This window comes from Solanum lycopersicum, chromosome 1, assembly GCF_036512215.1.
Source record: "Solanum lycopersicum chromosome 1, SLM_r2.1".
Classification (NCBI taxonomy): domain Eukaryota; kingdom Viridiplantae; phylum Streptophyta; class Magnoliopsida; order Solanales; family Solanaceae; genus Solanum; species Solanum lycopersicum.
In genome coordinates this window covers 77,172,697-77,188,302 of record NC_090800.1, presented here as the reverse complement: position 1 = coordinate 77,188,302, position 15,606 = coordinate 77,172,697, and the positions used below count along the sequence as shown (strand labels likewise).

The 15,606-nt window shown below is 34.7% G+C and overlaps 2 protein-coding genes across 8 annotated transcripts; both read left to right on the top strand.

Moving 5' to 3' along the window:
- The first annotated feature begins 400 nt into the window (after positions 1-400).
- On the top strand, positions 401-12,145 carry LOC101249853 (uncharacterized). Of its 7 annotated transcripts, none has more exons than XR_741918.4 (9): positions 467-898; positions 3,310-3,624; positions 5,922-6,166; positions 6,562-6,777; positions 6,850-6,942; positions 7,073-7,189; positions 8,179-8,559; positions 9,131-9,236; positions 11,860-12,145. XR_741918.4 is itself a non-coding variant. In XM_004229297.5 (8 exons), the coding sequence occupies exons 2-8, from the start codon at positions 3,312-3,314 to the stop codon at positions 11,947-11,949; spliced, it is 1,455 nt and encodes a 484-aa protein (XP_004229345.1). In that variant the 5' UTR covers positions 401-898; positions 3,310-3,311; the 3' UTR covers positions 11,950-12,145. The 7 variants fall into 7 exon arrangements, 3 of the variants coding, with proteins under 3 accessions (XP_004229345.1, XP_010322093.2, XP_069155835.1); XR_003247000.2 differs by having other exon boundaries at positions 9,103-9,236; XR_011221896.1 differs by having other exon boundaries at positions 668-898; positions 3,310-5,147.
- Positions 12,146-13,740: 1,595 nt separating this feature from the next.
- Positions 13,741-14,674, top strand: LOC101249575 (protein VACUOLELESS GAMETOPHYTES-like). The gene has a single exon (XM_004229296.5). It carries the CDS (start codon positions 13,782-13,784, stop codon positions 14,490-14,492), a length of 711 nt encoding a protein of 236 aa, XP_004229344.2. The 5' UTR covers positions 13,741-13,781; the 3' UTR covers positions 14,493-14,674.
- Positions 14,675-15,606: the final 932 nt, after the last annotated feature.

Here is a 15,606-nt window from a genome sequence, read left to right as displayed (position 1 = left end):
TGTATGATTCATTGGTTCCTCTTCAGATTTGTATCATTTCGCTGACAGACCATTTGTATAAATTGTTGTTAGCAACTCATTTTTATAAATCGTTGTTAGCATCTCAATTCATTGTATATGTTTGTAATTTGAATTTATATATAATTGAATCAAATTGTATAAAATGAGAAAGACATTAATTATATCCAATATGCATTTGTATAAAACGAAAAAAAAGAGAAAGACAAAAGAGACTTGGATAGGAAAATATTTGTATTGTATAATAATAAGTGTATAGAACGGAAATATATGTATTTGAATGTGTATATGCAATTTTCTTTTGCTTTATAAAAAGAGAAACACAATTTATACAATTTTATTGTATAAAGTGAGAGAGGCGAGCGGCATAAAGCGATCAAGAGAGGAAAATGCGAGCGAAAACAAAAAAGACAAGCTTAAATACCCTTTCTGGAGTCTTAATTTGAGCAGATGGATATCCTACTTTAATTATGAAACACAAATAAATTAAATAGTAGCTACTGTATTTCGTAAATAAGTTATTCAAATTCTACCTGTTATCTACTCAATCTTAAACCATCATCAAACTAAATCATTAATTTATAATCCAGCACTAATTCATAGCCCATAAATTATAAATAAAAAAGAAAGTTCCCACCAAATTCGACCCGTAAAGAGCTTTTTTGGTGTGAAAAACTGTTGTGGCAACCATTGAATCGCCACATAACCATTTATGGTGACTAGGTCGCCACCATTTCTTGTCTTTTTGCCTTTAGAAAGAGGAGAGTGATATAAAGCCCCAATTTGCCTTAAACTTGTCGTCGTTCACCATCCACTATCAGATTTCGAAGGTTGCTTCCAATTTTCTGGACATACTTTAAGCGTGAAGAAGTGTAAAAAGGTAGATTTTCATTCATCTTGTTTTGTCTCAATAGGAAAATGTAAAATTTTATTTTGAATTGGGCTTGTTGAGCAAAAATAATCCTGTGAGTTCTGAGATTTTTAGTGTCAAGATTTGTTGATTGCTGGTTGCTTCCAAACCCTAACCCTCATTGATCAATAAATTTCAATCGCTACTGATTCTTGCATGTTTTTTTTTTTTGCAAGCACCCTTTTCGTTGTCACCGATTCCAGAATATTGCTTTAGAATTGTTTGAACCTTAAACATGAGGGAAGGCGGTATCAGTTGCGATTACTACTTACTATTGTTTGAGCAAAATGTTCTTGTTTGAATATTTACTTAATAAGAATTATTATGTATGTTTGATATCAGTACTTTTAGCTAACTCTCTCACCCCCACACTTTGTTACATTTCTAGTTGAAAGAAAAAAGTGATCTTTTAGCTTAACACCGGAAATATTTTAAACTGATGAAGTAAAAAAAGCAAAAAGGGAGTTTTGGGATTTTCTAAATGATTGAAGGATGGTATAGTGAACTCTACCCCTTAAATCAAATTGGGATGAGTTCTGTTTACCGACAATATGAAGGGGCAGAATGCTACTCTATGATCGGTAGGCACAAGTCAATAATCAAATGACTGCAATTCAAACATTTATGTCATGGATAATCTCACTGATCTTCTATCCCCAATGAAAAGTTACTTGTTGCCTTGTGAATAATGTTGAAACATAATTTTGATTTTTGAAAATTGTCTTCATCTCAAGTGTTTAATGTCCCATCCAACTGGCTACCTTCTGCTTTTTTGACTTTTGAGTAAGGAATCACATTCAAGCTGGTAATGAACTTGAATCCGAAAGCACCACTCTTGAACAGTTATTTTTTCAAAAGGACTAATTAGTTTGTACTAGCCATAGTTTTTCAAGTTCACATCACTTACTACAACCTTGCTGTTGTGCTTGAAAACCTTAGTGATCTCTCCAATCTTATCTTTGTCTGGATGTAACTTTTACTGTATCTCCCACATTCACATGCATTTTGTATTGCACAGAAGGGTGTTTGACTTACACTTATTCCACACCATTGCTTATGAAGCAGATAAAATGAAAATGAAGAGTAATGCATTTTGGTAAAAATGTTCAATTTTGATCAAGTTTCTAATAAATTCAAGGAATTAAATTGTTCAGAATCAAATGAAATGAACTTACTAGACTTGTCATGGAATATGGTATTTTAAATACAAGGATACTATGTTTTCCCTGATGTAGTAGTTTCCTATTAAGTTTAGCATATTTTAGTCCGCAGATCACCAGGAGATAACATTTGCTGGCAATTGTTCCTGAACTGCTATTGAGTTAGTCTATGCACCTTTTGGTAAATCTTCTATCCGAGTCATAGAAGTTCATTACCTGACAGCACTAGAAAACCCAGAAATGGCTCTAAGAAACCAACCTTGGCTACGAAGCAACCTGGCTTTTGTTCACTTGCAAATGATAAACAATAGTCTTGCTGTAGTTGGACTGCGCGTGATAAGATAAGTCATATGAAGGAGGATTATAACAGAGCACTAGTAAATATTTGCAATAAGGGGCATTAACCTAATAACAGCAAGTCATATTCTAAATAAGATTTTCAGAAATTGATGTTATGTCATTTTGTGTACTCTTTTGAATAACGTGTCTCGATCGACTGTCTCTTTTACAAAGACATTGGAAATTTTATTAATGGTCAGCCAAATAATTGACACATGGGCCTGAGTGAAATATCTTTCTCAGACTCTCCAAAATTTTGATGAACCTTTATTAGGTCCTTTGATAATGCACCAATATTGGAGGATCCGACATGCATTGTTGAAGAGTCTGAGCAACATATCAGTGAAAGTTTTCCTCATCTCTTGGGAGGACTTGGCCCATGTGCATACACTTATCTGTTCTCAATAGCCAGAAATATATTGGGTCAATGAATTTTCTGATGGACTCAACTTGTTTGTCAATGTTTTTACCTTACTGTTCCTGCTTTCTGGTAATTGGGTTCTTAGTATAGGGCACATCAAGCTTCTTTTGAATACACATTTCATTATTTTTACCTTTTTAAGCTTTCAATACTATATACTCCCTCTGTTCGCTTTTACTTGTTACATTCGGACTTGACACATTCATTAAGAAAAAACAATTGACATGACTATTTTATCACACTACCCTTATTAATTGATGTTTAGCATTAGGTCTTGAAAATAATTTGGTGAGTAAGTAAGTAATGCTAAGGGTAAAACATGGAAAAATATAAGTCTTTTCTTGATATGTTAAAAGTTACGACTAAAAGTGAAAATCTATTTTTGAATAATGGACAAGTAAAAAGTGAACATAGGGAGTAAATATTTTGAATCTTTATATACTGTTTGTGTGATGTTACAGGAATGGCAAGATTTGCACGAGGTAGAGGTAGAGGTCGGCGAGGTGGAAGGGGCCGTGGGCGTGGTAGTGTTGAAGGAGTACGTGATAATTTTGCAGTGGTGTCATCCGTAAATATTAACCCATCACATAGACCTACACTTGATCAATCATCTCAGCCACAAGCACAAACAATAGGGATTCCCGAAGCAATTCAGTGTACTTCTCCAGGCTTTCAGACCCCTGGAACAAGTCAAAAACAATTGTCGGGGTCACAATTATCAAGGAATATGGAAGGAAGTGTACATCCCTCTTCAGTGAATTTAAATAGTGGTGAAGGTTAGTTTTCTCGCATTTGACTTATAAGTGGTCTGTTTCCCTCTTCTCTGTTGTACTTTGGAAAATTATTATGCAATTTTTACTTGCATTGTTCATTTTGTTTTTTCAATAACATTTTAGTATTCTGTTGTTGCTCTTTCAATGCCTTTGGTCAATTTCGTAGAGTCTATTATGTACTATATTGTTGTACAGTTATGTTTTGATAAGATGATTCTGTCATGAGAATCTTCATGGATGTATAACATACTGATTTTTTTTTTTGATAACTGAGCAATCCACTGGGTCACGGTTCAAAACTCGGTGAGTAGTGGCTCTGACCCTTCTCCATTTAAACATGGTAATTTACAAAGATTATTACCCCTCTAACTCAGTTGTGCAGCCAGAAATTTATGAAGGGTGTCCAAACTTTAGATAGTAAATATTTTAAAAGAATTAATTCTATAGGGATTCGATCTTGCTTGCATACTTCTGCACCCAATTGGCACTGAGCTACTGCTCACTTCACATGAAAGTTGCAAGGAATCGAACCTGGGAGCCGCCGTGTAAGTTTCGTGCATAACCTTGCCACTGTGCTTTGGGTCTCCATTGGTTCCGAGGGTGTTCAAAATACTATATATATCAATATAAAGTATGACTTGACCCATATATATTGTAGTTTTCCAACGAAGTGTGTCCAGCTGGACACCTTGACACCACCGTAGCTCCGCTCCTGCTCTAACCTTCTTTACTTGTGCTCTGCCTACGTAAGTGTCCCATAGACTTCAGATGACTTCAGATCTAGCTTCTGATGTGTGAGTTTTCTTCATCGTCCATCATCTTGCATAGCCTTTGTAATTGACATGGCTGACTTTTGTTCCATTATAAGACAACATTCGAATATCTATAATGACAATGCAATACCCACCTATATAGATGCAATGAAATCTGGGTAGGATGGGTGAGGCTTTGACCAGATAACATTGGGATTGTGCCAAATTACTACATCCAATATTTATTTTTCAGAGATATTGACTATGCTGCTGGGAAATATCGCTGACCTAGCTACCAAAGCTTGTGTGGAGTAGTATTGGAAGTTACACAAAGATTGATATGTAGGTATCAAGTTGGGTAGTAACAGAAGCCTAGCTAATTAAACAACTGAAGGACCTCCTCGAATTATTGCAGAAGTTAAGGTCTCTTAATCATTGCTAAATAGCCATCTGGTAAGATTTGTTCCTATGAAAAATAGAAGAGAGTTTTTTATTGAATTGGTGTATCTACAGTATGATACGGAGCCCTATTTTTAGACACTACATTACAATCCTTATTTAAGGATTCTATTTACTAATCCTATTCTTATTCTAACACTCCCCCTCAAGCTTATGCATACAAGTCATATGTACCAAGCTTGTTACTGATGTAACTAATATGAGGACCGGTGAGAGACTTGGTGAAGATATCTCCAAGCTGATCACTCAGGCAGCTGCTTAGGTCACTGGAAAACTGCACAGTGATGGCTGTTTTCGCTGGAATGATGCACAATGGTATCTTTCTTAATATAAGAGAAAAATATTATTGAATTGTGTGTCTACATTACTATACTAAGCGCTATTTGTAGACACTACATTGCAATCTTTATTCAAGTAGGATTGTATATACCATGTCTATTTCAACAGTTCCTTCTCCGGTTGTCCATCTATATCTTTAAACTTGACATTCATATAGTGACAAAGAAGTGAGCAATATTTTTGCGGAAATTTGTGCTTCTTGATGCTGTTATCTACTCATGTGGTGTGCTGGCATAACACTTAATTTCTTGTAATAATCAAGTTTCTTCTTGGTATTTACTGTCGACAGGATGAGCTATACATCATATCTATAGCAGGGACAGTTATGAAAAGAGGAAATATATATTTGAGTCATCATTTTGTTGAAATTGTTGATACATTACTGTTAAACTAAAGGATATCTGGATATATCACTATACCTTACATGAGAACCTCCATATCTTGAAAATATAGCTTCAGATCCTCCTATATTTCTTTCCGGCCATAACTCTGTTGGATTGCTCAGGAACTGTTATGAAAGGTGTTGCTAATATGTTTTTCCCTTTTCAGCTGGTAGCCCTATTATCCTATTAGCTTATGACCAGTGTGCGTCTGAAATGATTCAAGCAAAAATAAGTATCATTTAGTTTAGCTTAGACATAAAGAAGTTCAATTTTTAATTTTACGGCTGGTTTCCATCTCTCTTTTGTATTCTGTATTGTATCTCTTGCTGTTAAGTTTTCTAATTGTCCTATATTTCTCGCTTCACAGTTTCTTGCAGCAAATCTAAGAAAGGCAGGGGGAAATATCGATCCATAAACGTGGAAATGAAAACCAAATATGGTAGCAAAATCACAGTTCATATTCCGGATGACATTGATAGAGCTGTAGGTCCTGGGGCTAGAGATATTGTCAATTATTGTGGCTTAACCATGAGGAGCACTATCTCGTTTAGAGATGGTGATTGGGCTACAATTTTTGCAAAAGATGGAGAAAAAATGTGGCTGAAAGTGAAGGTAATACATTATTGTAAATATTTGACATTTAGATGTCTTGCATTATTTATGTTGCTAGGAATTAGGATAACATTATAAATTTCTCAGTGTTAGTTTATTAATAAAATCATTTTACCTTCTCAAGAAATAAATAAATTACTACCTCCATTTCAATTTATGTGATGGTATTTGACTGGAACTGAAGTTTAAGAATGAAATATTTTTTTTTGAACTTGTTGTTTAAAGCAAGCCATAAGTATTTTATGTCTCTAAATCATCTCATCAAGGGTAGAATGAGAAGTTTAATGTTAAATTATTACTAATATGGAAAACTAACTTTTTGGGACTAATAAAAAATGAAATAATGTCACATGAATTGGTACAGAGGGAGTATAACTTTACATACATGTTTTCAGGAGAAATTTGAAGTAGGTGGTGGTAGGGGAGAGAATGTGTTGCAGGGTTTTGTGGCCAGCACTATGAAAAGGCTTTTTAGAACGTGGAAGACTCGGTTGCATGCTGAATACTTGCGTTATAATACTGATGAGGAGAGACTGTCCCATCCGCCAAAAGATGTTGTGCCTGAGGATTGGGAATTTCTTATACAATATTTTGGAAGCCAGTCATTCAAGGTAACTTGATTAGAGGATGTTTGATAAATTAAATCATTTGAATATGTCTTAATCTGTTTGACTTTAATGCAGGCTAAAAGCGAGAGAAATAAAATAAACAGGAAAAAGCAAACAACAAAGCATTTATGTGGTTCAAAGTCTTTTGCAGAAGTAGAGGAATCACTGGTGGAAATGCATTTATTCCAACCTTCATATACTTCCATTATTTTTTTTTGAGACAGATGTACTTCCGTTATTTATTTATGTCATTTTATATGCTCACATTTGTTTTTCTGATATGAAATATATATTGTAGAGAGATCCTCTTACCGGAGAAAAGGCACCACCAGATCGTGTCTGGGAGCTCCAACATACGCGTAAGAATGATAAAGGAGAACTGTTGTGGTCAGATCAACAATCACAACAAATTCACGTAATTTTTCATAATCAGTAGTTCTTTTTTAAAATATATTTATTTGGAAAAGGATTACAAAAATGTCCTTAAACTATGCAAGGTTGAACAGAAACATCCTCATTTAATAGTTTGGTCCAAAAATGCTTTTGTTGTTACTTTTGTGTCAAGAAAACCCTTTTCCTAAGATACATGTTGTTTCTTTTCTTTTAAATGACATTTTGACCGAAAGTAACAATAGGACATTTTTGGATCAACGTATTGACGTTAGAGGCATTCTTGGACTAACCTGTCAGTGGATGACATTTTTGTTCAATTTTGCATAATTTAAGGACATTCCTGACCTTCTTTCAATTTCTTTTTGGTAACAACTGTGAAATATTTTTACCAGCACTCATCAACATAACTACAAAATATAGAGCACCCAACTCCTGGACCACCTTCAGACTGGTGCCAGGAAATCAAGCCTCAAGCTAAGGCAAAAAATAGCTAACTATTCAGTCTATACATGAAATCTCTACAATTATGTGCTCTCTTTGATGCACTAAACAACTCTAATCTAATTTTCATGTCTGTCTTAATCCGTGTTACCACTTCAGCCTGCTGTACATAGATTCCTCTAAATTGTTTCCAATTCCTAGCTATCCTAGCATTGTAGTACATGGCCCCCCATATTGCTGCCAGTACCTGCTTCTTGAACCCATTGCACCTCTTTCTTTTTATTGTTAGTAATACTCGTCTCATCTCCCCTGCAATCAGCGTAATCCCTATCCATGTTTCTAGTCCTTGTTCCACATCCTTTATCCATCCACACTCTTAGAACAAGTGTTTGTTTGTTTCCTAAGCCTATTTGTCACATAAACAACTATACATATTATCTACTGGTATATTCAGTCTTTGTATTCTCTCCTTTGAAAGGAGTCTGTCCTGCACAGCTAACCAAACAATAAACCTTTTTTCATATTTATTATTATATATATGTTAGTATAAATGGTTTTGCATAACTGCAGGGCCAGATCCAGGAACTTGTGGTTCAACAGCAATATGAACAAAACATGAATCCAATGACTGGAGATGAGATTTTAGCTACTGTACTTGGCGAGAGAACATGCTATGTCCGTGGAAAAGGTTATGGAAAGACGCCTCTAAAAAAGAGCCGCATGCGACATGGGTACTTGGGATCTAGCCTGTTTTCTGCAATAGAAGGTGTGCGCCAAGAGATGCAAGCTGACATGGATCGTAAGTTGCAAGAGGAACGTGAACAAATGCGAGCTGAAATGGAGAAAATGTTTCAAGCACAGATGGAAGAGGAGCGCAGACAAATGCGACTAGAAATAGACAAAAGGATCCAAGATCAGATGGTGGCTAATTTAATGGTTGGAATGCAACAGGTATTCTTCCTTCTTTGCTGTGCTGCTTGATCTCTTTAATTTTGTGGGATTGAGACATTGAGTTTCATCACTGTGATTTATTGACCTCCAACGCCTTTTTTAATTCACATTCTTCTCTTCATGGCATTGCTGTGCACATAAGTAACTGTTACTTATTAATAGCGAACTGATGGTGTGAAGACAATATTACAAAAGGGTAGCATCTGCATCCAATTGGCGACTTACTCATCCTATGCTGCCTTGAAAAAAACATATAAGAGACCTGTATTTATGTTAATCTATGGACTGCATCTCTACCTTACCAAATATAGGGCTAATGCCGTGTACACACTGCCCTCTCTAGACCTTGTAGGATTACATTGGATATGTTGTTGTGGACTGCCATCTGTCGTGAAAAAGATCCGATTGTTTTTATGGGTTGTAAGGTATGGTTAGTAACGGAATACACACATTCATGACTCATGGTTTGGGGACACCATTCTTGGTCTTTGCCCATGTTGCCATTATGTGAAATATAATAACTAATGGGAACTCTTCTCTTAGAAACACCATTAATCTTGGTGTATCCCAGGTTGCCAGTATTGTTCTGGGTTGAAACTATTGGTTTGGAAACACCATTCATCTTGGAGTATCTCCGGTTGCCGGTATTGTTCTAGGTTGAATTTTCTAATCTTACGGTGAGTAGTTGCTAAATTTAGTTTGCTATATGATCAGTGATGCAATACTACTACACTTGTTATAACTGTATATTGTTTTATATGTTGACTGATTAGCCCTTTGTTTGTTTCTTTTCTATATTGCTTAAGGAAAACAAATTGATGATAACATCAATGCAAGCTTAGCTAAAGATATGACACAGTAAAGGAAAAAGATCCACATAGGTGTTATCTGTTAGCTGGGAATAGAACTTAAGCCTCATTTGTTTGCATTTTATGGAGTTCAGACCTTCAAATGCGTTTGTTTATATTAAGATTTAAGCACTTATTTGGTCTGAATAGGGGTCTCAATCACCAAGATTTTGAATTAAGTTTTTATATCATTACAATGTGTTTTTTGTGGATAACTTTCACCATTACTTTGTCTACTAGCATCCGCTACCACCATTACCAACCCTGCCATTAAAACCACCACGATGTCGCCAATCACCAACTACCTCTTCCATCACAACCATCACTGTAACCACCACCGCTGCCACCAACTATTGTAAGCTACTACCATACCTAACAATTCCATCATTAAATTAATCCACTGTCATCATCACTGCCACTGGTAATTTCCGTCGTCGCCACTATCAATAACTACCACCGCTGTGAGCAATCTCTATTACCAACTACATCCACCATCACAACTAGCACCATCACCAATTACCACCAGCACTATTGGCAACAACCACACATTCTTAAGACAACACTACCACCGCCAACTTCTAACATCATAGAGCCACCTTTGCCATCACAAGCACCAACACCATTTCCACCAACCACCACTAGCTCTGCTATCACAACTACCACTAGCAAGCACCACTAATAACAACCACTACTTTTCGGTCTCTATTACACATACCACCTCATCATTATAATCATATCCATTTTCTTAGCCACCGCTATCAACTACTACCCTTACCGTGGTCAATTCCTACTATAAACCATCAAAACTAGAACCACTACCGACTACCACCAATACCGCCATCAACCACAATCACCAACACTGCAAACTACTAACATCAACCAATTTCATCACCACCATCGATGTCGACTACTATTGTCAGTCACTATCACATCTACCAACTACATCATTGTAACATTCAGTCACCACCATCATCGTCACCGTTGCCTCCACTTCCGCCACTATTATGAACCACTTATCACCACTTTAGGTAATTCTACTACCAACCACCTCCACAATCACAACTAGCATCGGTGCCAGCTACCACTGACACACCATCACTCAATTTTCAGCCGCCACCACTGCCACTGCCACCGCCATTGTTAACTACTAACATCAACAAGTTCTATCATCACAACCACCACCACCACTAGAACACCAATCCCATCCACCATCACAACTATTACCACCATTATTACTAGCCACTATCACAACCATCACTACCTGGAAAAAAAACCCATCACTACCACATGCCACTACAAACCATCTCTATCGTTACTAGCAAGCATAAATGTTTTTATCAAACAATAATTTTGTTGTATTATATATTTATTCTAATATTGTATTATTTTTATATTTGAATTGTATATTTATTATGTTTACAACAAATAAGTTATGCTCATTCGTATTTTGAGTATTAATCATTGAGATCCTTTGGGGTGGCCAGTGGTTTGTGCTTGGGACTTCCATGTTGGAGGTCTCAAGTTTGAAACCTCTTGCCAGTGGAATTAAGAGGTTTGCTTTATGTGTCGAGCTTATCGCACCGGGCTTACCTAGTGTGGGTTACCTCTCCTATGTGGTTTGCGAACTATTGCATAGGGGCGGAGGTTTTACCCTGTGCGCACCTAAAGAGTAGTGACGGGGGGTTTTCCTTGTCATCAAAATAAAAAGTATTAATCATTGAGTGTTTAGATCTAGAGACAATATCTTAATCATACACGTTTAAATTTTCTCTAAAAATTTAGATTTAAACGTCTTAATTTAATGAAAACAAATAAGCTTTAGTCTTGTTAGAGGACTTCTCTTATTATTACATTTATTTCTAATATATAACTTATTTTGCACTTTTATTTTTGTTCGATGTCATTATGACATGAGAGAAGCTTAAATGGAATAATGAGTATTCATATAACTGACTCTAACTTGTTTAGGATTGAGAGATAGTTGAACAATGAACACAATTGTCAATTTCTCGTGGAGGGAAGATCGTCGATTTCTTCAGGTTTACTTATTTTTATCAATTAGGATCTAACCATGATTGACCTTATTGGAATGCTGGCTACCTGGGATCATGTTGCCAGTGTACATATGCTAGGCTTCCAAATGTCGATGTTTTAGTGGAAGGCATCGATCTCTTTTGTTGCTTGTTGACATAGGATTTTAGAAGCTAAGCTGGATGATCTCTTTTGTTTCTTAACTCAAATTCCATCTCTCTTCTTTGTATCTACTGCGAACATTCAATAAGATTCACCTTATCATATGTTTTGTGAAACTCATCAGTAATTCTGTTGAACTAATTAACTAGCCATATTTGCATCAAGTTCATTGCGCTTCGGTGTCTCGCTGCTTTTATATGGTTTAGCAGTTTACTGAATTTTTAGAGTTCAAGTTTATATTTGTAATCTTTGATAACAGGGTCAAGGTTCTTCAACTGCCCGAGTTAGCAAAGGCAAAAAGCAAAAAAGCCCTGAAGTCAGTTGGGTTGTTAAGCGTAAGCGCAAGTAATCCTTCCAGGTTTAATGAACAAATGTGCAATTTATGGGAAGAGATTTTTACACTCTGATATTCAGGTTTAATATATTTATGATTTAGTCTGTTTGCCTTCCTTACCTGTGATATAACCTACTTTTGTATAATATGTAAAATTTAGAATGTCTCAGTTGAATTTTTTTAGTGCATATCTTCAAAGTCGAATTTAAAATTTTGGAGTCCTATTACTTGTTAGTTGACAAAATCATTGGAGCTCGAAAAGTGGTTGGAGTACTGTTTTGTAAGATTTGGGGCGATAAAAAGCCTAGTAGAAAGGTAACCCACCATTGTTAAACAAGTTTGAAGGAACGGAATGAGTTTGAATTTCATTTTTTTTGTGAGAAATTTAGAGTCTTTAGACTCTTAGGCAGTTGCCTAAGGAGGTTGCTACAAAATTAAAAGTCATTTGAGGAAGAGGAGGACCGGTTTTATACAAAATTTGTAATAAAAAATTGCAGTAGTTCGGCTCTATAGTTAGAGATGTGTTAATACATTTTCTACAATGCTATACACATCAAAGGGTGTTATGCTGTTTATATGTGTGTAAACACTGTAGAATAATGTGTGAAAAAAAAGGGAAAATTGTAAATAATAGCAAATTAATAACCTAAAATAAATGGAGTAGCTAGAGTTTGAATTAATTGTGCTCCATAGCAAACGTTTGCAAAAAATTGTCAGGCGCCTTTCTCCCAAATATCTCGCTCGCCACTCTCCTCCAATCTCTCGCTCGCTTCCTCACTTTTTATATAAACACAAGTGTATAAAAATTGTTTCTAGTTGTATAAAACATAGAAAATTGTATAAATACATATATTTTTGTTTCCCTCTCTCCCCTCTTCTAGATCTCGCTCGCCACTCTCCCAAATCTCGCTCGCCACCCTCGCCTTTCTCTCTTATACAAACAAAAACGAAATGTATAAATTGCGTTTCTGTTTGTATAAAGCGTGAGAAAATTATATATACACATGCAAGTACATATATTTTCGTTCTATACACTTATAATTATACAATAAAAATACTCCCCTGTCTAGTTTCTTTTGCCTTTCTCTCTTTCTCGTTTTATACAATTTTCAAATTGTATCTAATTTCTCTCTTTCTCGTTTTATACAATTCGATTCAATTATATATTCCTTGTCAAGTCTCTTTTTCTTTCTCTCTTTCTCATATTATAACAAATTCAAATTGTATATAATTGTTTTATACACTTATGATAATACAATTCGTTTTATACACTTCGTTTTTATACAGTTTTCTGCCCAAATGTCTTTCTCTTTCTTGTTTTATACACTTCATTTTATACATTTTGCTTCAACTGTATATGTATAGCGATTTATACATTTTTTATGTTTGCTATGGAGCGCAATTATGTAAACTTTGCTATAACATAAAAATATGAATTTTTTATTTGCTATATATGAAAGTTGCCCAAAAAAAAATTGATGAAAAAGATATGCATCTTAGACGTTTGGGTCAATTAATTAAGCAACTTGCTATAGTAAAATATGGCACAAGTTGATCAAACCAAAGTCTTAAGTCTATGTACATCTTAGACGTTTGGATCAGTTATTTTTCTTCTGAACAATATCAAATACATCCATATCCGTAACACCACAAAGTCATAAGTCAACTCGTTATCTTTAATTAAAAAAAATAAAACAAGCCAACTCATTATCCCGTAAAATTCTCCACAAATGTAAATTCCTTGAACCTCAATATTTGACTTTCATTTCACCAACTTGCCAAAATTTCTGTATTTAACATGCAATTTTTTTCATCACTAATGTGTAACTAATTAAGCAAAAAAGAAAATGAAGCATTTTAGCCACCCCCATGCTTTAGCAATCTTTGAAGTTCAAGAATCAAATGAGATAATCTGCTCAGGCTGTGAGAATAAACTTTGTGGCACTACAAATTACAAATGCACAAAATCCAATTGTGAATTCACCCTTCACAAATCATGCTTCGAGTTACCAAGAAAAATACAACATAATTCCCATCGCGATCACCCTCTCACTTTGTACCCTACTTTACCAGAACGAGACTGCATGTATTTTGGTTGCAATGCTTGTGGTGAAGAACCAAAATCATTTGTCTACGAATGCCTCGAATGCAACTTTAGTCTCCATGCTAAATGTGTAACATCTGTAGCTGAAAATATAACTCGTGAGGATCATCAACATTCCCTTATACTACAATATGAATGGCCATTTCCTATTGAAGATTGTGTGAATATCTTTTGCAAGGTTTGTGATGGACTTTGCAATGATAGCAATTGGCTTTATTATTGTACTGAGTGTAAATTAGGCACACATTTACAATGCGCAACTATTAAAAGAGAGGATGGTTCAAGCCTTGAGAATGAAGAAACTGACGAAGAGATGACTAATGAGCAAAAATTAACAATGGCTACGATCAAAGCTCAAGGACAACAAGCAAGGCTTACGTTTCAGGCTCAAATGGCATATATGAACGCCCAAACTATAACTAATATGTGGCGTAGCTCTCATCCTCCTTATTAATGTTCCATTTCTTCTTCGAAATATGAAATAAATATCTTAAATGATATCTGAATAATGTTCTTGTATGCACCTCGAATATTCCACTGAATACTTGTTATTTTTTGTTTGTTTTTGGTTGATATCTGTTTTGTATTTCAGTCTTTATTAAACAAAATAAAAAATGATTATCTCGCTTGCTTGAAGTGGAATTTTAATCATTTTTCTGAAACATATAATTTACAAGGCACTACAAATAATGCTAGCTATATACTCTAGCTATAAGTCACGTAAAAGCAATAAACAAAATTGATAATACAATGATGATCACAGAAATGAGATGTAAAAAATTAGAAATCAAGTGTTATTGTGTTAATTCATCATTGGTTAAAAGGAACTCTAATTCTTTATTGTAAGATCTTTAGAAATTAAAAGAACAGGTATAAAGTAATTAGAAACACATTTTGGCCACCTAAGTCCACAGGGTTACTGGTCTTGGATAAATTGTCTAAATATAAGTCAAATGAAAAATAATTTTTAATCATCTGACTAGATAGGCTACCCCGCAAGAAAATTAAATTTAGTATCATCTAAATTTCAAATCAGTTATCTTAAGGTGGAATCCTTCTTTTTTAAAACTAAAGACTTTTTGAGGATCTGTATAATGCTCGTTCCTAAACAAGACACTCGTAAAATGACTCGAGTCTCACGTCTAAGATTTAATTACGTGAGCTCCAAATTGTGTGTCCTAAAAATAGGGCTAACGTGTGCCTAGCCTAAACATTAAGTTATAGTTTGTATACAAATATACTAATTGAAAACATGTTAAGGTGAAAATCACTAAAACATTTCTTTTGAAAATAGATAGTAGAAAATTTATGTTCACTTGCTATTGTACTTCATATTATAACTCTGTATTTCAAAGTTATTAAACTTTTATTATTTTTATATTTAAAAGCAATTTTATATTTATTGATCATGAAAAAGTAGTGCTTTTAAATTATATCAATATTTAAAAAGTTCATTGATTTTTTAGTTTATGGAGGAAAAAATGTGTAGTTTGATAATTATTTTAAGAATTGGCATTTTAGAATTTTGAAACTTAATTTATTTTAGTTAATCTGTTCTTTAGTAACTT

Excerpts from the sequence above, each read along its gene's own strand:
- LOC101249853 (XM_004229297.5), top strand. The coding sequence starts at position 3,312 with ATGGCAAGATTTGCACGAGGTAGAGGTAGAGGTCGGCGAGGTGGAAGG. Across the intron at positions 6,167-6,561 it reads AAATGTGGCTGAAAGTGAAG|GAGAAATTTGAAGTAGGTGG; the intron begins GTAATACATTAT and ends ACATGTTTTCAG. Across the intron at positions 6,943-7,072 it reads CAGAAGTAGAGGAATCACTG|AGAGATCCTCTTACCGGAGA; the intron begins GTGGAAATGCAT and ends TATATATTGTAG.
- LOC101249575 (XM_004229296.5), top strand. The coding sequence starts at position 13,782 with ATGAAGCATTTTAGCCACCCCCATGCTTTAGCAATCTTTGAAGTTCAA.